At 45.1% G+C, this 21,659-nt stretch overlaps 1 protein-coding gene across 1 annotated transcript in view; it reads right to left on the bottom strand.

Moving 5' to 3' along the window:
* Nucleotides 1-1,672: 1,672 nt before the first annotated feature.
* Nucleotides 1,673-21,659, bottom strand: part of Cdh1 (cadherin 1) — a 66,898-nt gene continuing 46,911 nt past the window's right edge. Inside the window, exons 4-16 of the mRNA NM_009864.3 lie at nucleotides 18,270-18,413; nucleotides 18,001-18,156; nucleotides 14,952-15,096; nucleotides 14,005-14,180; nucleotides 13,601-13,729; nucleotides 12,148-12,330; nucleotides 10,880-11,124; nucleotides 9,890-10,035; nucleotides 7,949-8,173; nucleotides 7,497-7,724; nucleotides 6,396-6,526; nucleotides 5,590-5,733; nucleotides 1,673-3,514 (exon numbers count right to left, since the gene is read on the bottom strand). Of these exons, the coding sequence (NP_033994.1) occupies nucleotides 3,305-3,514; nucleotides 5,590-5,733; nucleotides 6,396-6,526; nucleotides 7,497-7,724; nucleotides 7,949-8,173; nucleotides 9,890-10,035; nucleotides 10,880-11,124; nucleotides 12,148-12,330; nucleotides 13,601-13,729; nucleotides 14,005-14,180; nucleotides 14,952-15,096; nucleotides 18,001-18,156; nucleotides 18,270-18,413 (2,262 nt within the window). The 3' untranslated portion in view covers nucleotides 1,673-3,304. The remainder of the gene's footprint in view (nucleotides 3,515-5,589; nucleotides 5,734-6,395; nucleotides 6,527-7,496; nucleotides 7,725-7,948; nucleotides 8,174-9,889; nucleotides 10,036-10,879; nucleotides 11,125-12,147; nucleotides 12,331-13,600; nucleotides 13,730-14,004; nucleotides 14,181-14,951; nucleotides 15,097-18,000; nucleotides 18,157-18,269; nucleotides 18,414-21,659) is intronic.

The following is a 21,659-nucleotide window of genomic DNA, read 5'->3' as shown; positions in this document are numbered from 1 at the left end:
GGATTCTGCTTCAAGTCCCTGCCCTGACTTCCATCAGTGACAGACTATGGCCCAAAAGTATGAGTCAAATAAACTCTTTCCTCTCCAAGTAGCTTTTGGTCAGTATTTTATCACAGTAACAGAATGACCCTAGGACAGTCAGTTTTGTAAGATTTCTTTCTGGGCTCCTTACTTCTTTCCAACTTCAAAGAATAAAGAACAGAGTCAACGTAGGCAGGTGCGGGGCTGTAATCCAGCACTCAGAGCTGAGACAGGATTGCAAGTTCAATAACAGTGTGAACTACATGGCAGTTTCAGGTTATGGTTTTAAAAACAACAAAATCCTGGCACACAGCCTGGATCCAATCACTGTATTTCTTTCTGCTTTTGCTTTCTTGGTATCTCTCAGTACGTATTTCTGAACCATTAACCATTGTCCTATTACCTTCTAGATAGCCTAACCCTCCACCCTTTCAGCATTTGTGTCCCAGGAACAAAGGTTCTCCTACAAAAATCACACTGCTGTTGTTGCCTAAGAGAATAATCGGGATCCCAGATGCCCTAGCAATTCCACCTCATGGTTTATTCCTAAAAGAACCCAAAGCAAGGATTAAAACAGGTGTCCATGCCCATGTCGTTCCAACCCAAGATGGGAAAAAAATGTGGCATCTGTGTGCAATGGGATCTTACTTTTCCCTATGAAGGAATAAGACTCTGAAGCATGCTATATTACAGATAGGTGCACCTTGAAAGGCCTGCAACTGGCAGCTCCAGGGGATCTGATGCCTACTTCCGGCCTTCTCTCTACACACACATGGCATGCACCAGTCAGAAAAGAAAACTGCTCATGTAAGAAGAAAGTTATACTCCTATCACCATGGTTTTTCCACAGGAGTAAATTGATATTTCTTATTATGAGGACTACCCTGCGAGCTGACAGCAGCATCTGCTGGCTACTGTCGATTGGAAACTGTCAAATGGAAACTGTCAAATGTCATCTGGGTCAACTGACTCAGTCATATAATCCCAGGATCAGTTTCCAATGCCACAAAATGCATATGCATTAAAAGGGGGGGGGGGCAGAGAGGAAGGTTCTCTGGTTGAGTGCACACTGCCCTTACGGGACTCAAACTTCAGTTCCTAGCACACGCAGGGTGGCACATAACCACCCTCCTATAACTAGCTGAAGAGGATCTGACAACTGATCTCCATGGTCACTAGCACTCATGTGTACACACACGCTATCGTTATAATTTATGAAAGAGTACAAAGCACAAAGAAGCTGGGGGTGTTTCTCAAAGGCAGAACACTCACCTAGCACACGAAAGGTCCTAGGTTCAATCTGTACTATCACGGAGCAGGGAGGGGGCAGCGGAAAGGCACTGACAAACGTCGCTCGGGGGAGGCCAGTCTTCCTCTGCACAGAATCGCTGCCTCCATTACTGTTGGAAAATGTCTGCCGACAGCCTTGAAGCTCGCAGGTCCCCCATGCCCCAGTGGCCTTGGTACTTATTGCTCCCACCACACATCACATGGATGGGGCTCTGAGCAGTGACCCCGTGGAAGCATTTCCTCCCCATGCAGGACCCCCAAAGCATGGAGAAGACACATCAGCTGGAAGCTCCCATGATCTGAGTTCACCTCTGTCCTTTGGTCTAGGAATCCTGGCAGAGTCAAATCAAGTGAGCCTCACAACAGTTTAACAAAACTCTTTAATAAAATTCATAAAAATGCATCTTAGAGAACGGTTTCAATGGCTTACCTTTTCCACCCCCCACAAAATACAAAATTATCAGCACCCACACACATACACTCAAACTACATACAAAGGTCACTCTAGCAACATTACATGATTAAACTACAGAGAAATCAACAGTTCTCACAGTTGATTGTGGTCATCATTTTCTTCCAAAGTTAGGTAAGTACAGAACTTTCAATAAAATTCTTTCCAGTGGTTATCAAAAAGCTGAGATTTGCATTTTGAATGAAAACTCTCAAAGGTCTTGTCTCCTTTTTCCCGTTAGAATGTTCTCTTCCTGCTTCCTGAGAAAATGCACAATTTGTAATATTCTCAGTTTTCTCTTTTGGTTTGCAGAGACAGGGTTTCTCTGTGTAGCCCTGGCTGTCCTAGAATTCGCTTACTATACTATATATACCAGGTTGGCCTCGAACTCAGGGAGATCTGACTGCCTCTGCCTCCTGAGTGCTGGGCTTAAAGGTGCGCGCCGCCACACACAGCATAGTCTCAGTTTTCTACTCAGAACTGGGCAACTTGGGTTTAAATCGGCCAGCATTTTCTGTAGCTACCATCAAGAGCAGGCATTGGAGGGGTGCATTTCCTGGGCTTCAGGAATACATGGACAAAGATTCCAGCCAGAAAACATTGGTTGAGATAAGCCTAGTCTTCCAGAAATCTTGTGGGATAGGTCTCACCGCCTGTGTACCCTCACCATCGGTGTGCCAACTAGCCGGGTTCGCTGATGTTGCTGTCCCCAAGTTTGGTTTCTCTCCTTTTCTCTCCTCTGTCTTTGGTGGTGGCACTCCAGTCTCTCTCAGAGAACAACCATTCTTTAGTTTTGGTTTGAAAGAAACGCCAAGAAACTTAAGTGGTGCCCGAAAACCTCCCTGCAGGTTCTGATCAAAGCAACATATCCCACTATGGCATGCACCTAAGAATCAGGTGTGTACCTAAGAATCTGAGACGTGTGCAGCATGCATAGTGGTCCCTTTTTTTTGTTCTGCCCCAGACACATAGCCGAACAAGGAATGCCACTGTAAATGAGTTCTCTGGAGGTGGAGAGGGAATACCACGAAAGATCTTGGGAACACACACACTATCCAGCGCAGTTGCACCCACACCAAGATACCTGTCTCTCACCATAAAAGGGCCCAGGCATTTCTGCATCCTAGAATATCACCTGGGCAGGGCAACAGAATTCAGGAACATGAGTGACTATTAGAATACAGCAAACATGGTAATTGAGGGCAAGTACACAATGTAAAAAATTAGTGAGGTGTGAGGGGCTTGGGGCTGTTGTGTCTGGGGCAGATCATAGCTCAAAAGAACAAAAACAGAAACAAACAAACAAAAAAAGGCACAGTTTATATCTCAGCACTGTAAAAATAAAAAATAAAAAAAGATTTCAACAATCAGTGAAAACCATCCTAACACAGACAGTCCAGTAGGGAGAGTGAGACCACTATGCAATCTGCACACTTCTCAGATCAGTCTCTCTTCTACACACTCAGGGAAGGAGCTGAAAGACCACTGATATAATTATTCTGCATCTCCCATGGTGCCACACGGGGGAGACTTGCTAGTCCCCTAGTCGTCCTCACCACCGCCGTACATGTCCGCCAGCTTCTTGAATCGGTTGCCCCACTCGTTCAGATAATCGTAGTCCTGGTCCTGATCCGACTCAGAGGAGTTCAGTGAGCTCAGGCTAGCGGCTTCAGAACCACTGCCCTCGTAATCGAACACCAACAGAGAGTCGTAAGGGGGTGCCGTGGGGTCGCTGTCGGCTGCCTTCAGGTTCTAAAAGGAAGAGCACCGTACTTATCAGTATGCATCAGAGGCAAGCAACACCCCAAACATGAAAAACTAACCAAGGAGTAGTTAACCCCTTCAAGGTACACACACACACACACACACACACACACACACCAGCACAGAAGGCAAAGTCCCAAGGCCAGGCTGGACAGAGGGTAAGAGCAACGAGAGTCGTCATACTAAAACACGTAGGTTACAGTTCAGCCCAGAAAATCCTCGAAGGACAGATGACAAACTGCTATTGTTAAATGTTAATTCTGAAGTTGGGGGAATCAGGAATTTAAAGTCCTCCTCTGCTACATACTTCAAGACCAGCCTGATCTACATAGCGAGTACATACAAAGCCAGCCAGTGTTTGAACTCTTGGTCCCCAGCTGGAACAATTTGGAAGGATTAGGAGGTGTGGCCTTGTTGGAGAAGGTGTGCTACTGAGAACAGGCTTCAGTCTTTTTCTGCTTTTCTTTGAATCCAGGTTTTTCCTGGACATCCTGGAACTCCCTCCTGTAGATCAGGTTGGCTTCAAACTCAGAGATACACCTGCTACCTACTATCGCCCAAGTGCAAGGACTAAAGGCATGGCCAAGGCTTGACATTTTTCTGTTTGGTTGGTTGGTTTTTGGGTTTTTTTTGGTTTTTGTTTTTGTCTTTTGAGACAGGGTTTCTCTGTATAGCCCTGGCTGTCTGGAACTCACTTTGCAGACCAGGCTGGCCTGAGCCCCCAGCTCCTGCTCCAGCTGTGCATGTCTACCCGCTGCCAGGCTCCCTGCCATGATTGTCATGGACTCTAACCTTCTAGAACCCCAAATTAGACTCTTCCTTCTGTAAACTGCCTTAGGCATGGTATCTTGGCACAGCAAAAAAGAAAAAAAAAAAAGTAACCAATACCGGGCAGTGGCAGCCCACACCTTTAATCCCAGCACTTGGGAATGCAGCGGTAGGTGGGGCTCTGAGATTGAAGCCAGCCTGGTCTATGAAGAGAGTTCCAGGACAGCTGTGGCTACATGGAGAAACCCTGTCTTGGAAAAGAAAAGAAAAGAAAAGAAAAGAAAAGAAAAGAAAAGAAAAGAAAAGAAAAGAAAAGAAAAGAAAAGAAGAGAAGAGAAGAGAAGAGAAGAGAAGAGAGGAGAGGAGAGGAGGGGAGGGGAGGGGAGGGGAGGGGAGGGGAGGGGAGGGGAGGGGAGGGGAGGGGAGGGGAGGGGAGGGGAGGGGAGGGGAGAAGAGAAGAGAAAAGAGGAGAAGAGAAGAGAAGAGAAGAGAAGAGAAGAGAAGAGAAGAGAAGAGAAAAGAGGAGAAAGAAACACACCTAAGACAGCAAAATAATGGAGCAGGATGGTAGAAGAGTTAATATGTTATATATGTGCATATGTTTTCAACAGAATAGAATGCTGAACCCAGCATCTCCTATTATCTGTTTAAGTGTTTTGATCAGAGCTGAAACTATTTCTAACACATATAAGTACGTTACGTGAGTATGTTACATGAGGGATGCTATTTTTAGGGGCCTTAGGTAATCTGGAAAACACTGTGTGTGCTATGTATAGCGTGTTTTTGTGTGCACATGTGCATATGAAAACCCAAGGTTGACAATATCAGGGGTCTTCCTCAACTTTTCTTTACCTCATTTACTGAGACAAGGTCTCAGACAACAGAACCTAGAGCTTGCTGATTCAGGATGCTCTAATCTGAACACTAGAATAAACAGGCCACCATGCCTGCTCGGCATTTACGTTGGTGCCTCGGATGCCAACTACAGTGTATCTGAGGCACCAACTACGGTCCTCATGTAGCTGAGATGCTGTTTTATCTACCTGCCAAGCGGCCTTTGGCTCCCTGTGACACTCCCCCAAACAGGTGTAATGAATGCAGGAAACTCATGCAAAGCAGATTTGCTCTGTAACTCCTAGGTCTCCTAAATCTCTGCAAGTAGATTTTGCTTTTGTCTCGGGGACATAGGCACAGTACAGCAACCACTGGAAGGTTCTCCTCATTTAGAACGCTTTTCTTCTTGGTTCGGAGTTAAGAGATGTACTGTGATTTGCCTCACAGCCTTGTCTACTTACTTCATCGATGAAGTTTCCAATTTCATCAGGATTGGCAGGACGGGGACGATACTGGGGCACGCTCATGAGGGTGGGAGCCACATCATTTCGAGTCACTTCCGGTCGGGCATCCAGGCCCCTGTGCAGCTGGCTCAAATCAAAGTCCTAGAGAGAAGAGCAGAGCATGAGAGCCTGTGAGAAAGAAGCAGCTGCTCGCACAGGGCGGGGCTTGCTTCATGGCATCACAGACTATGCTGATGGACAAAGCAAACGACCCCCAAGTGCCCAAATGCATATGAAATGGCATTTTCCAAACTACAAGTCTCCTGATGCAAACTGAAAGAAAAAGGAGCCCTTGGGGACTGCATGAACTCAAGCTATTGAGTCTTACTCGTTTCTCGGGACATGATTATCAGGTAATCACCTGGCAAATCCTTAGTCCTCCCCGTCACAGCTGATACAAGTAGTGTCTTGTCTGTTAAAAACGGGCTCTGGCATGTGAGGGGCTTCAGGCAATAAGACAGCAATGCATGCCTACTGCAACTCACATGAGGCTCCCGTGCAGCAGACCCGAGCGTAGGCTGCAGCTTAGAGTCTTTCATCACAACGCTGCCTGGTTGGGAAAGGCCCTCACTGATTTACAGATGTTGTGAGTCTCAATGTAATCAACCAGCAGTGTAGAGAACACAAGAGTGTCTGGGGGAAGAAACTTGAATTCTTGTGACCACAGAGTTCTGTCCTCCATAGCAGTACAGCAGGGTGATGACTGACATAGCCTACCCAACACCCCTTAATCAGACTTAAAGCTCTCCATCTTTAAAACCCACCTGGTCTTCTTCTCCACCTCCTTCTTCATCATAGTAATACACATTGTCCCGGGTATCATCATCTGGTGGCAGCAGGGGCTCTTTGACCACCGTTCTCCTCCGTAGAAACAGTAGGAGCAGCAGGATCAGAACTGGAGACAAGGAAGGAAGGCAGGGAAGAGTGATGAGCCACACGCAGGAAAGACCAGGGGAAGCCACTGTCCTGGAATGCCACAGCCTCACCCCACCAGGCAGGTGGGTAGCCACCTGAACGAGGACTATCTCATGTCCAGCCAAATGAGATCATTTCTCAAAAAACAATATAACAAAAATGATAAACAAGTTTGACATCTGGCTCCTGATACCACTTCTGCTTCCAATGTCTAATAAGAGAATTTCCCCAGCTTTATCTACTGCCCCCGACAAAAAAAGTCAAGGTATATCCTCAATAAGCAAAACCCCGTATCTTTGATCATTGAAATCCTCATGGCATTTTACCAAGCCCAGGACAGGTAAAATCAGAACAAAGACCACGGACAAAAATGACAGATTCCCTCCAAGCATCTCCACTCTCCTTCATCTTTTCAGCCATGGGCACCATCCGCTGCTCACTCAGCCCTCCATCCAATACCACTGTCTCCCAAGCATGCAATGAAAATGGGCTCATCATCACCCAGCTAAGAGCAGGAGCTTCCAGGATGCCTTGTCATTTGTCATGGCTACACTTGGGCCAATGAGATGTGAGTGCTGCTGACATCTACAACCTGCAGGTAGGCAGCCTCTACTTCCCCTCTCATCTGCCCTCCAAGATGGAATGCGGAGGTGATGGTAGCTGCCAGCCTTGCCTGTGCTAACGAGTACAGCGAGCTATACGTAAACCTGGCTCTGCCAGCACAGCATTCCTTGGGGACTGGTTTAAAATGAAGCATCTGAGGAGCCTCATCAGGGATCCTGGGTCTGAAGCCCCACTTACTGAAGGACATGCACTCAATCTAGGCGAGCAGAGACAGACAGAACAGAAGGATCCTGCGCCCCCTGTACCCCAAATAAAAGCTCCTCCTAGGAGATGGCCCTTCCTGGTTTTAGAGGTCACGGGCTGAAGCACCTGCCACCTGAACTTACTCAGCAGGGCGAGGATCCCTCCAAGGATTCCGAGGATGGCAGGAACTTGCAATCCTGCTGCCACGATTCCCGCCTTCATGCAGTTGTTGACCGTCCCTTCACAGTCACACACATGGACGTCCAACGTGGTCACCTGGTCTTTGTTCTGGTTATCCGCGAGCTTGAGATGGATTTTGTATTCGCCAATCTCTAAGTCCTTTCTTGGTTGCAAAATGAGAGATTCTTGAGCTAGGGAAAGGAAAACAGGAACGATGAGACCGGGAGAGGGGGCAGAGCAAAAAGCTCAGTGAATCAAAGGGTTTAGGGAACCAGAGACATCGAGTGCTGGAGGAATACCGCGCAATACGAGGAAAAGGAGCGTGCATGAATGCAGAAGGAACCGGGGGCAGATATCAAAGGGAAGGGTGAAGCGGGACAGGCAGAGCCTCTCTAAAGACAGCGAGCCTTCACACCTGCGTCATTATACTCAATGGTCCAGTTGACGCTGGCCCCATGGGTTAGCTCAGCAGTAAAGGGGGACGTGTTGGGGGGAAGGTCTGGATCCAAGATGGTGATGATATGAGGCTGTGGGTTCCTCTGGCAGAACTGCATGTTTCGAGGTTCTGGGATGGGAGCGTTGTCATTGACGTCTAACAGGACCAGGAGAAGAGTGCCCGTGCCAGTGGCAATGGGTGAACCTATGAGAAAACATAAAAGGTGTCACAGATTAAGGATCGTGTCACCTTCCAGGAGGTCAAATTCTTAGTTTGTCCACGACCCCTCAGCAGGTTCCACACTAACCACAGGCGCTCTGTCCTTGTCTCGGCTTTCTGACAAGCATGCTCTGTATACAATGTCTTAGATTATTTCTCATTTCAAAGGCAGCTTTCTTCTTCTTCTCTTTCTAGTACATTACTAATACAGTCCAATTCGGGAGTTTATTTTTTTTGTTGTTGTCATTTGTTTGTTGAGACAAAGCCTTATCCCACCCCAACCTCCTACAGAAGCCTGGCTCCGGCAGATCTTATTAGGAGGTTAGGAAAAGCAGAATGCAGTAGAATTTGTTGGAATCTTAGAAACACACAGGATGGGGGGGGGGGGCACATCAATTTTGAGGTCTTTTGGGCTACATCGTGAGTTCAAAACTAGCCTGGGTTATATAGGAAACAATGTCTAAAACAAAAACAAACAAAACAAACAAACTAAACTATACTAAAAAATCTTGGGGTATCCACGTGGTATATATATATATATAAGTAGTAGAGAACACACGTCTATGTTTAGCACTGTGGTCAGTTCCCATTTCCATACAGAAAGGAAAAGGGGCCGAAGAGACAGCTCAGTGACTAAGAATGCTTAGGGTTCGGTTTTTAGCACTTTCATAGTAGCTCCTGACTGTCTGTAACTCCAGTTCCAGGTGACCATCCTCTGTGGATACCAGGAACACAGGCAGGCTATAATACCCATACACATTGTGGTAGTATGTTTGGCCCCCACAGGCTCGTGTGTTTGAATGCTTGCCCTACAAAAAGGGGCACTATTAGGAGGTGTGGCCTTAATCAAGTTGGTGTGGTCTTGTGGGAGGATGTGTGTAACTGTGGGGGTAAGCTTTGAGGTCTCCCGTGCCTAGGCTCCACCAGCCTAGGCTCAATCAGAGCCTCTTCCTAGCTGCCCTTGGATCAAGATGTACAACTCTCAGCTCCTTCTCTAGCACCACTGCCCACATGCCTCTCGGCTTCCTGCCGTGACGATAATGGACTAAACCTCTGAAACTTTTAGCCAGCCCCAAATGTTTTCCTTTGTAAGAGTTGCCTTGGGGGCTGGAGAGATGGCTTAGTGGTTAAGAGCACTGACAACTCTTCTAGAGGTCCTGAGTTCAATTCCCAGCAACCACATGGTGGCTCACAACCATCTGTAATGGGATCTGATGGCCTTTTCTGGTGCATCTGAAGACAGCTACAGTATAGTTATATATATAAAATAAATAATAAATAAATCTTTAAAAAAAAAAAAAAAAAGAGTTGCCTTGGTTATGGTGTCTCTTCACAGAAATGAAACCCTAAGAAACACATAAAATTCAAAATAAAAGAGAGAAAAGTTGAAGATTATAAGATTATAAATTGAAGAATTATAAGATTTAAGTAATAGTAAGTTCATAACCATGAACCAAGTTCCTGCAGGAAGGAGTGAGATTCAAGTGCAGAAAGGGAGAAGAGGGAAAGAAAGTCTACTTGATCTAAAGTTTGGAATTCAGTTACCAAAAGTTTTATGTTATGATTGATTGTTTGTTTGTTACAGATAAAAGAAAGAATGAAGTCTCCTCCTCCTAGTAAGGCAGAGGCAGAGGGGGCAAGCAAGCTGGAGAAGGATGGAGCCCAGGCCACAATGGGGATGGGACCACACGGTGTCCATACCATCATCTGTGGCGATGATGAGAGCTACATATGTGCTGTTCTTCACATGCTCAGCGTCTTCTCTGTCCATCTCAGCGCGCGTGAAAATGGCACCAGTCTCTGGGTTAATCTCCAGCCAGTTGGCAGTGTCCCTCCAAATCCGATACCTGAGGGCACAAGCTCTGGGTGAGAATAGGAACAGCAAAGGAACTGAAGAAGGTCACAGGTCCTCTTCACTTGTTACACAGTTGCCCCTTTTAAATACATATACGCATATATATTATAAACACTAATTTTACCTATGTGCGTGTGCCTGAGTGTATATATGTGTCCCACATAGTGCAAGAGGTTAGAAGAGGTATCAGATCCCCAGGAACTAGAGTTACATATGCTTATGAGCTTCCATGTTGATGCGGACCCCAGTCCTTTAGTAAAAAAGGTGGGGCGTGTGATACCCTGGGACCTCCACCAAATGGCAATTCTTCAGTGAAACCCCAGCCCCCTTGCCATGGACACATAAATCAGAATGTCTTATCATTACATGACAAATGGCTATATATTTTTCTTTAATTTAAGACTTATTTATTTATTATATGTAAGTACACTGTAGCTGTCTTCAGACACACCAGAAGAGGGCATCAGATTTCATTACGGATGGTTGTGAGCCACTATGGGGTTGCTGGGATTTGAACTCAGGATCTTTGGGAGAGCAGTCGGCGCTCTTAACTGCTGAGCCATCTCGCCAGCCCCAAATGGCTATATTTATAGTTACATAAATGAATATATAAATTATGTATTAAAAAGCCAAAGTGGTCAGCCATGGTGACACATGCCTTTACTTTAGTCCCAGAACTAGGGAGGTAGAAGGAGCTCTATGAGTTTGAGGCCAATCTGGTCTACAAAGCAAGTTCCAGGACAGTGAGGACTACGGTGAGACCCTGTCTCAAAAAAGAAGTGTGACTACAAACCAACACCCATTCAAGAGTCGCCACTGAAAGGGATCCTACTCACGTGATCTTCTGATCCATGAACGTGTCCGGCTCTCGAGCGGTATAAGATGTGATTTCCTGACCCACACCAAAGTCTTCGGGCACTTCGACTCTCCTCTCCGCAGGCATAAAGATGGGGGCTTCATTCACGTCTACCACGTCCACAGTGACAGTGGCTGTGGAAGGGACAAGAGACCCCTCAAAGGGTTCCTCGTTCTCCACTCTCACATGAAGGATGTATTGCTGCTTGGCCTCAAAATCCAAGCCCTAGAGAACAGGAGAAAGACAAAGTCAAAACTAAAATACCACAGGATCAGATGTGTGGCTCGGTGGTAGAGCACCCGCCCAGCATGCTTAAGGTCCTGTGTTCCACCACCACTGCCACTGAACAAATATATAAGCTTTAAAAACTGGTTAGTCCAAAAAAATTTTTTTTGAGGGGTTTAGTTTCAGCTATAATCTTTAGGGTTTTTTGTTGTATTTTTCCTCCCGAGACAGGGTTTCTCTGGAGCCCTAGCAACCCGGAACTCACACTGTAGACTAGGCTGGTCTTGAACTCACAGAGACCCACATGCCTCTGCCTCCCAAGTACTGAGATTAAAGCCAGCACCACCACCAGCTGGCTCAGATACCATTTTTTGGTAGACAGTAGTTCTCAAACATGGCTTCTCACTTGCTGAAGAGGGCACTAAAGCTCTATAGACACTCTAGGCATCTACTAACTAACGTTTGCTAAATTTACCAGTAAGTCTTCCCCACTTTTAATTTGGACATATTCCAAAGATTTACCAGCAGTTGTGACCTGCCATGTAAATCCTCTACAGAGCAACAAGTGCTCTTAACCACGGAGCCATCATCTTTCCAGCCCAGTGGTTCTCAACTTTCCTAATGCTGCGAGCTTTTAATATAGTTCCTCATGTTGTGATGACCCCAACCATAAAATTATTTTCATTGCTACTTCATAACTGTAATTTGGCTACTGTTATGAATAATAATGTAAATATGTTTTCAGGTGGTCTTAGCAACCCCCCCTACCCCAAAAGGGGTCATGACCCACAGGCTCTGCTGCCTAGCCTCAGGCTTTAGAATATTTTTCGAAGGAGCCATACCAATCTCACTTCTAATGACCCAGCAAAACAGCCATGAGAGTTTCTGCAAGCCCCAGCACGTCAGTACCACCCTCAGACTTCCAACCTCTCCCCCTGCCAGTGTTGAACCACCCACGAGAAGACATCGTGGGACGAGAGACCCTCAGCCAGTGGCACATCATTCACTAAGCACCGTACAAACCTTGGCTGTTTTCAAAATGCCATCATTGGTCGTGGGGTCTGTGACAACAACGAACTGCTGGTCAGGATCGTTGACTACGGTGTACACAGCTTTCCACGCCGGAGTGTTGGGGGCATCATCATCGGTCACTTTGAGTGTGGCGATCCGGGCATTGACCTCATTCTCAGGCACTTGACCCTGATACTGAAGAGGAAAGGAAAAATTGGGTCATTAGTGACAAGATGACAGTAAGCATAGACCCAGGGCTTGGGCTAAAGGAATGGGAACCATACTGAGGCCAATTCTGGAGACATAGGTGGGATGAGTGAGGTCAAGAAACTCGCATGAGTCTCTAAGGATGGAGGTAAGAGCCCTGGGAACAGGCCATCAGTTCCCATCAGTAGATCAACTAGCAGCTCCGAGCACCCTCCTCTATACACGCTGAAGTAGCTTTCTGAGGCCCTGGGTACAAGGACCCTCTGTTAGTCCCATTGTCTGCTTACTTTGATCTTAAGACAGGTGTACTATTTGCTCCCACACCCATCTTCTCTCTAGTCTCTATTAGTAGACACTAAATAAGATAAATCAGTTGTCCCTGGGGCCTATTGTAACAAAAGGGAAAGAGAAAAAAAAAAAAAAAAAAAAAAAAATCAACCCTGCCTTTTGAATCTACACTATTTGGGCCTCTGCTAACTAAGCAACCACCATATCAACTTCTAACTCACTCAGTAACATATGGTCTTCTCTTCTAAGGCTAAAAAGATGGCCATGGCATTATAAACCTGCCTGCCAACGTGGGCTATAAAATTTTAATTTGATTAAGTTCTGTGTGCATGTATGTGTGTGCAAGCGTACTCGAGTCTGCAGACGAAGTTCCTTTATCTGGCTCTTAAAACCTTTTCCTTGAATGTTTTTGACATTCATTCATTCATTCATTCATTTGATATTTGGCATTTAGTGATTCTTAACAAAGCTGGACATGGCATCTTACAGCTGTAACCCAGCATTTAGGAGGTGCGTTGTTGAGCTGGAGGCCAGGATGGGTTACACAGTAAGATCTGGCTCAAATCATCCATCCTCCTAAAATTATATATTTCCTATAAATTGTAAGTTCCACAGACTAGAAAACTTGTCTGCTTTGAGCTGGCAGGTCTCCGGTAACACAGGGTGGAATATAAACTTAGGAAATGTTAGGAGTAAGTGAGACCCACAGATACTATAGATATGCTGAGGTAAGGACAGCAAGGACTCAGGAGCTTTCGGCAATACACGATCACGTGCCAATGGCCCCAGGCAAAAGATAGAAGAAGCATTTCAAAGATTGTAGCTGCTCTAGGATGTTGGTTTCTAAGTCTGAAGCTCACATTCACTAACCTAGGGAAGAGTTTTTAAAGGGTTCACCAGGGCACAGGGGCAAAACTTAGCTCGTGAGCAATGAAGGGCCCTTCATGGAACAAAGAAGGTGGAGAGTTACCGTGCTTGGGTTGAAGACAGGAGCGTTGTCATTAATATCCTTGACAGTGATCACAGCCTTGGCTGTTGTGCTCAAGCCTTCACCTTGAAGGTCAGCAGCCTGAACCACCAGAGTGTATGTAGGGTAACTCTGTAGACACCAAAACACATGGAATCAGAACCCACTCCCCATCAGTCACCCCAAACCCAGTGCAGCTTACTGCGTATAGAAAAGTATTTGACCACGTGCTTAACTGCCCAGGCTGCCTGTCCCCAGGCACAGAGCTTCTGCACAGGTATTTAGATATAAAGCCAAGCCACTTACACTAACTGACCACTAGGCTTAGCAGAGGGTTACACTGTCCATGGGATTTAATGTATATTTGCCCTTCAAGCCCCTCTGCCATCCCCCGAGTTCTGCCTGACCTCTCGGTCCAGCCCAGAGGTGAGCACACTGATGACCCCGGTGTCCCTATTGACAGTGAACATGTTTTTGTGAGGCAGCTCAGGATCCTGGCTGACGATGGTGTAGGCGATGGCAGCGTTGTAGGTGTTGACGTCATCGTCTGCATCGGTGGCTGAGACCTTCATCACGGAGGTTCCTGTCAAAGGAGAGGGGCCTTAAATGGGTTGCAATGGCTACCCTGGGATTTGCTCACAACTATTCAGAACAATCCTGTTCCAGAAGATAAGCACACTTTGTCACAGTTTTTATTTCTAAAATTCTCAGCAAGCTACCAGTCAAGGGGGCATCACACCAAACGAGCCATGGTCAGGGAACTCAACTTTTAATGCCTACAATTCAGATGTGAGGAGGAAAGGAAGATGGTGTTGGCAATAAATAAATATCGCTACCAAGTCCTTCCCGTTCTTATTTTATTTCTTTTCATATTTCTTCTTATTATTTTCCTCCTCCTCCTCCTTCTATTATTATTATTATTATTATTATTAGTAGTAGTAGTAGTAGTATGTACACTTGTAGATAGTAGTAGTAGTAGTAGTAGTAGTAGTAGATGCCCTTAAAGGCCAGAAGAGGGCATCACATCCCTTAGTAGTAGTAGTAGTAGTAGTAGTAGTAGTATGTACACTTGTAGATAGTAGTAGTAGTAGTAGTAGTAGTAGTAGATGCCCTTAAAGGCCAGAAGAGGGCATCACATCCCTTAGAGCTGGAGTTATATACATGCACCACCAAGCTCATATATGTTTCTACAGGTAGAATTTTATATTTGCTCCCTCATGCCTCCACCTCATCCCTCAGGGTGGCTTTCAAAGAGCAGGTCGGAACTTCAGTGACACGATCTCTAATCCCATCCTTCAAGGTCTAAAGAACCCAAATGTCTTTCTGGGTACTCAGTTCCTTGAGACTAATTTACCTGGAACAGCGCCTTCTGCAACGAATCCCTCAAAGACCGGCTGGGTAAACTCTGGCCTGTTGTCATTCTGATCTGTCACTGTGATCACTATCTCCATGGGATCCTCCACCGCTTCCCCATTTGATGACACGGCATGAGAATAGAGCTGCAAGAGAGTCAAGTGAGGGTTACTTGGAAGAAGATCCAGGGTGGCGAGTCTGGCTAGAATGGCTCCATCTAGCCTCCACTCTTTCTACTATGACACCTTCATGTGAGAATTTTCCACATTGTGTGTTGCTGCTTAATGAACTCATGATGAAGTCTCAAAGCTAGAGACAACCACCAGCCAGCCAGCCCATTTATCACATAATACACAAATTTCAGTTGGGGTCATTTTCCCTCTGGCTATTTCAGTCTAATATTTTCCTGAGATTTTTCTATATTTGGCACCTACAGATTATCTCCCTCCTCCCTAAGTTCACATTGCAACCAAGTCTCAGAAGTGAGCTTTGCTCCCTATAGTTATTATCAGAACAAGTATCATCTAGGTAAGAAATTTCTCCCCAAGAACAAGTTGACATTTAAAAAAAATTATATATATATATATATATATATATATATATATATATATATATATATATGGCTGGAGAGGTGGCTCAGAGGTTACTACCATTGCCTGCTCTTCTACAGGTCCTTTGTTCTATTCCTAGCATCCACATGGTGACTCATAACCACCATGACCTCTGATGATCTCTACTGGTGTAGAGTCATACATGCAGGCAGGATGCCAATTTAAAAAGATATATTTATTTATTTTTTATTTTTTTTATGTGCACTGCTGTTTTGTCTACATCATGTCTGAGTAAGAGTGTTGAATCCTTAGGAACTGGAGTTACAGACAGTTCTGAGCTGCCATGTGGGCTACAAATTAAACCAGGGTCCTTTGAAGGAGTAGCTAGTGCTCTTAACTGCTAAGCCATCTCTCTAGTGCCCAACCTTTCTCCCTTTTTTATGTATATAAGTGTTTTGGCTCCAGGTAGGTATGTGTACCATATGTGAGCTGGTACCCATGGAGGACACTGAGTTCCTTGGAACCTGAGTTACAAATGATTATAAGCTACCTTGTCAGTATGGAAAACCACACTCAGGTCCTTTACAAGAACAACCAGTGCTCTTAACAACTAAGCCATCTCCCGAGCCAAGACAACATCTTTCACTTTATGTGTATGTATGTGTATAAGTCAGAAGTCATCTAGGAAAGGCTAAGGCATACAAGTAAGCTTTCTGGAGATGGCCCACCCTTCTGAATAAGTACAATGGGTGAGCTCTGAGAACACAGGGTCCTTAGAGGCTTCATCCCAGGATTGTATCTTGTTGCTGATATGCCTTTCCTGTCACTATTACATAGCCTAATGATCCCTGGGCATCAGCCCACCCAATTGGGCACATTTCCTGCCGAATCAATATGAAGATGTGCTTTCATACAGTAATGCTGTGTAGAAGAATTAATGATTACATAAATACTGATAATGATGAATTTAGAATTCCTAAATTGATACAAGTAATCTCAAGTCCCCTGTAGAAGAAAAAGCTGCAAACAGAGCCCTGTAATGCTTCATGTGTCACAGGCTAATTGCACTAGGAAAAGAAAGCAGGCTTGGAACAAATTTATGACCAAGGAAAACATTCCTTCTGGTTAGGAACAAGGTCACTATCTGGTAACGAAAGGTCATAAACTGGGAATGGATAATTTATTGTAGGTGCAAAGACAACAAATAAAATATTGACTAGTTTATCTATATAAAACTTTAAAATTAATAAGACAAAAGGTAGGTGATTTATCTCCACAAAACCGTGCTAATTTGTGATAAAAAATTATTTACTTATATTGAACTTATAGAGCTAAAGATAGATAGCAGATGTTTAGTCAGATACTATCTTAATGGGAAGAGATTAAACATTTCTGCTCTAACTCCTTAAACCTTATGACATGAACTGCTGCTTTTACTATGAACTTACAGAATGGAAAAGTGTTTAGAAAATCATGTAAGCCTAGCAGCAGTGGCACACGCCTTTAATCCTAACACTTGGGAGGCAGAGGCAGGTGGATCTCTGAGTTCGAGGTCAGCCTGATCTACAGAGTGAGTTCCAGGACAGCCAGGGCTACACAGAGAAACCCTGTCTTGAAAAACCAAAAAAGAAAAAAGAAAAAAAGAAAAAAAAAAATCATGTAATCAATTCTACCTGATAGCTGTATGAGGTAATTTTCAGAGAATGTGTGTATACTGAGAACAGAAATAAAGATTTGTTGGAGATTCTTTTCTCTGCTTCATCCAGAGTGAGTAGAGTCTTTTCCTTTCTCTCTGGCCCACAAAGAGTTAACAGAACTCTCAGCCTCAGAGTCAAAAAGGAGACAGCCTAAGCAACTAACTTCTTTTCTTAATCCCCTGCTGCTATCAGCAGGAGTTAATTGCCAGAAATCATCAGCTTTTAGCCACAGAATAGTGAGAGAGTTAAATTGCCAGACAGCTTCTGACCCCCAAAACAGCAAGGAAGAGTTCTGAAGCTATCACCAGCCTTTAGCTTTATCCAAGGCTCCCCCACCTCCATACCTGTTAGAGCAGGCTAGTCCCCAGCATGTATATGTATGTATGTCTCTGTCTCTATCTCTATCCCTGTCTCTGCCTGTCTCTGCCTCTGTGTGTGTTCGCATACACTTTTGTGCAGTTATCAAGGGAGGTCATACGGTGTCAGAACACCCAGAGCTGCAGTTTCAGGTGGTTGTGAGCTACCCATGTGAATGCTGGGAACTCAACTCAAGATTCTCTTCAAGGGCAACAAATGTTCTTATCCACTGAGCCATTCCTCCAGGCCCACTCCTACAGCTTCCATCTAAGCTCATGTATGATGTGAGGAATCCCTACAACATCAACAACTCACCATCCCAACTTTAAGATAAGTTAAGCTACTTATATGTCCAGGGCATCCAAACTGGGGATAAAACACCAGCTGCTCCCAAAATTTGACAACCGTTACCCAGTGGCCAACAAGTGTCTACAAAATTACTCACGATGTACTTGGCAATGGCTTCTCTATCCAGAGGCTGTGTCACTTTCAGCCAGCCTGTCTCCCTCTCAATGATGAAAACGCCAACGGGGGGTTTGTCAGCTCCTTGGCCGGTGATGCTGTAGAAAACCTTTGTTTCTTTGTCCCTGTTGGATTTGATCTGAACACAAAACAGAAGAGGATCAGAACTGGCCAGGGAAGATCTCAACATGGGGTCTTTTCATTTTCTCTTCTCTCAAGAGGGCAGAGCCTGCCACCAACTTCCTCTCCTACCTGAACCAGGTTCTTTGGAAATTCGCCCTTTTCATTTTCGGGGCAGCTGATGGGAGGGATGACCCAGTCTCGTTTCTGTCTTCTGAGACCTGGGTACACGCTGGGAAACATGAGCAGCTCTGGGTTGGATTCAGAGGCAGGGTCCTAAGAGAAAAGAAGATTAACAAAATGAGGTAATGCAGAAGACATACGGGTCTAACAGTTCATCCATCCCATGGACGTCCACCATCTTGAATTTAGTGACTCATTCTCAATGACAAATTACCTGTACCATTCAAGATGAACAGTTAAAGTTTAAGCCAAAGAAATAAACATACTGTTGTCTGGACGCTGACTTCCCACAGTTCCTATGCCTAAAAGCTTGGTTCCCTAACTTAGTGGCTAATGAGAGGCCTTCAGATCACAGAAGATATTCAGACCCGAGTCTCATCTTTGCTTTCTGGATCATATGACAAGTGGTTTACTCTCCAGTACGCTAGCCCAATTAGAGGACAGAATAAAGTATCATATGGGCTTGAACCTCCAGAGTTAAAAACCCAAGCAAACCCCACCACCACCACCCGTGTTAGTATGTTTTTTTGTTGTTGTTTGTTGGTTGGTTGGTTGGTTGGTTTGAGATAGGATTTCTCTGTGTAGCCCTTTGCTGTCCTGGAACTTGTTTTGCAGACCAGGCCGGCCTTGAACTCAAGAGAAATCCACCTGCATCTGCCTTCCAAGTGCTGGAATTGAAGGCATGTGCCATCACCACCAGGTTGTTCTCATTAAATCCTTAATGTTTAGCATTCAAATAATCACTGTGCATACAAAATTTGTGGGTCCAGACATTTGACAATTGTATTTAAAAGTTATTTCAAACTTATATGGTACATGCCCTTTAAGCCATACACTGATAATGTCAGAAGTAATTCAGTAACTAGCTATTTGGGAGTTCTAGGCTTCTCTTCTTTTGTTTCCCTAGGGATACAGCTCACCAAAGTGGAGCTATCAATCAACGAGTTTGGGGAATTGCTATTAAGAACTATTTCTGAGGGGCTGGAGAGATGGCTCAGTGGTTAAGAGCACCAACTGCTCTTCCAAAGGTCCTGAGTTCAAATCCCAGCAACCACATGGTGGCTCACAACCATCCGTAATGAGATCTGACGCCCTCTTCTGGTGCATCTGAAGACAGCTACAGTGTACTTAGATATAATAATAAATAAATCTAAAAAAAAAAAAAAAAAAAAAAGAACTATTTCTGAGATCGATACAAACATGTTAATCTTATTGTGTTATATCTGTAAGGGTTGCATTTGTTCTAACAGAAGCAGCTGGGCTAGGAAACAAAAATTACCTGGAGACTTGCATTGAACAGTTCTCATGTGCAATAAAGATAACTTCCTGCACACTCAGGGAAACAGGAAAGCCTAAGATGAAAGGCGACACCTCCTGGATTGGTTTAGAATGATTCCTGGTAACAAAGTTTCTACAAGATCTCATCCTTACCCTCCACAGGAAGACACTACATCAACAGAGACCACAGCCTGCCAAGTTCTAGCCAGGCCCTCTTTCCTGTCTGTCTGTTGTTTGGTTGGAACATTTTTAGAAACAATCTCATGAAGCCCAGTCTGGCTTCAAATTATGCGGGCCATCGGTGATCTTGAACTTCAGGTCCTCCTGCCTCCACTCAACAAAGGATGGATGATGGGTGCATTTATGTGATAGTAGGGTATAGAAACCAGGGCCTCATGTACTCTAAATCAGAACTCATCAACTGAGCTACATTTTCAGCCCTTCTGGATTGGTCCCCCCTGCCCCCAAGAATCAAAACAGGAAAGACCGACAGACATAAAATGTGACCAAGTATTCTAGAACTCAGTCTCACATACCTGTCACACACACACAGTCTTACCATCCCTGCATCTGTTACCCACAGAAAAAAGCCAGCATGGGCTAAAGGCTGGCTCTGGGACTGGCTACCTGGCTACCAGAATAGCTCCCCCTCGGTCTCCAGAGGATCACATACCTTCTGTGAGAACTGTCCCAATATCTAAAGTGGGGATTTGTTTTGTTTTGTTGAGATAGGGCTTCACAGCATAATCCTGGCTGGCCTGAAACTTACTATGTAAACCAGCACTCGGGAGGCAGAGACAAGCAGATTTCTGAGTTCAGTGACAGCCTGGTCTAAACTGTGAGTTCCAGGCCAGCCAGGGCTACATATGAGAAATCCTGTCTTGAAAAACAAAAACCAACGAAACAAACAGAAGAGGTGTGCACCACCACACCTGGCTTGGGGGTTTCCAAAATGCAGACTTGAATCAAATCATGATATGGCAGAAATGGAGAATGAAGTCAGCGGAGGGGAGGATGAGGGTGAGGGGACCAGGGCAAAGACAACCTCCAAACTGTTGTTGGTCTTAGAAAGCTCCCACAGTCAACTGCCTGGTGGGGACTTACTGTGCTGAACATGCATGCATGCTTGACTGCCAGCAAGCTGGGGCTTGGGTCTCAGGAAGCCATGACTAACATAACAGAACTAAGTTCTTCACTTCTCTAATTCCGGAGAGGAAAACTACATCCGGGATTATTAAATCTCAGGAGTCTCAAGTGTCTTCAGAGAACAGAACAGAAATCAACTTTAAAGGCTTTGGCACAATCCACACCCCGGGAGCAGAAATCAAAGCGTGTCTAGAATGTCCCCTAGAGAGACACCATAGGAAGTGCCCAGAGACCATTCTCAAAATGGACAGAAGCATTTATGTGGCTTTTGGTGACATCCTCCAGGGACATTCCCAAGCAGAGTCTAGACCACACACAAGCTGTGTATCTGCCTCTTCACTGTACGGGTTTTCGGGACTGCGCAGGACCTAAGAGCAGCACTGCAAACATCAGGAGAAGGATCTTACATAACGACAGTGCAAAGAAGACTTAAAACAAACAAGCAATCTGTTTATCATCTCTGTGTATGTTTGCATGAATTGAAGGCACCATTCATGTGTAAGCACTGCAGAGGCCCGAAAGGGAGCCTGTGTCTCCTACAGCTGAGTCCTGGCTGTTCTATGGTACCTAATGGAGGTTTGGGGAGCCAAACCTACAGCTGTCTCTTCAGCTCTAAAAAGGGACAAAGACTTACTGGTCTTCCTTCCCCCTCCTTGCTAAATAAGACACTCATTCTCTCTCCAGGAAGGCAAGGCCAACAGAGAGTATTTGATAAGACTCTAACCTTCCACTCAGCCCTCCCTCCATAGCTTAGGTTCACATAGGTAGTCAACCAAGAGCAGATAGAAATGATTTCTTTTCAAAGCCAAATATGGTAGTACATGCCTGTAATCCCAAACTTTGGAGGATTGGGAGTTCAAGGTCATCCTGGGCTATAGATCAAGTTTGGGGACAATCTTGGCTACACAAAACCAT

The sequence above is a fragment of the Mus musculus genome, chromosome 8 (assembly GCF_000001635.26).
Source record: "Mus musculus strain C57BL/6J chromosome 8, GRCm38.p6 C57BL/6J".
Lineage (NCBI taxonomy): Eukaryota > Metazoa > Chordata > Mammalia > Rodentia > Muridae > Mus > Mus musculus.
This window is presented reverse-complemented; position numbering and strand designations above follow the sequence as displayed.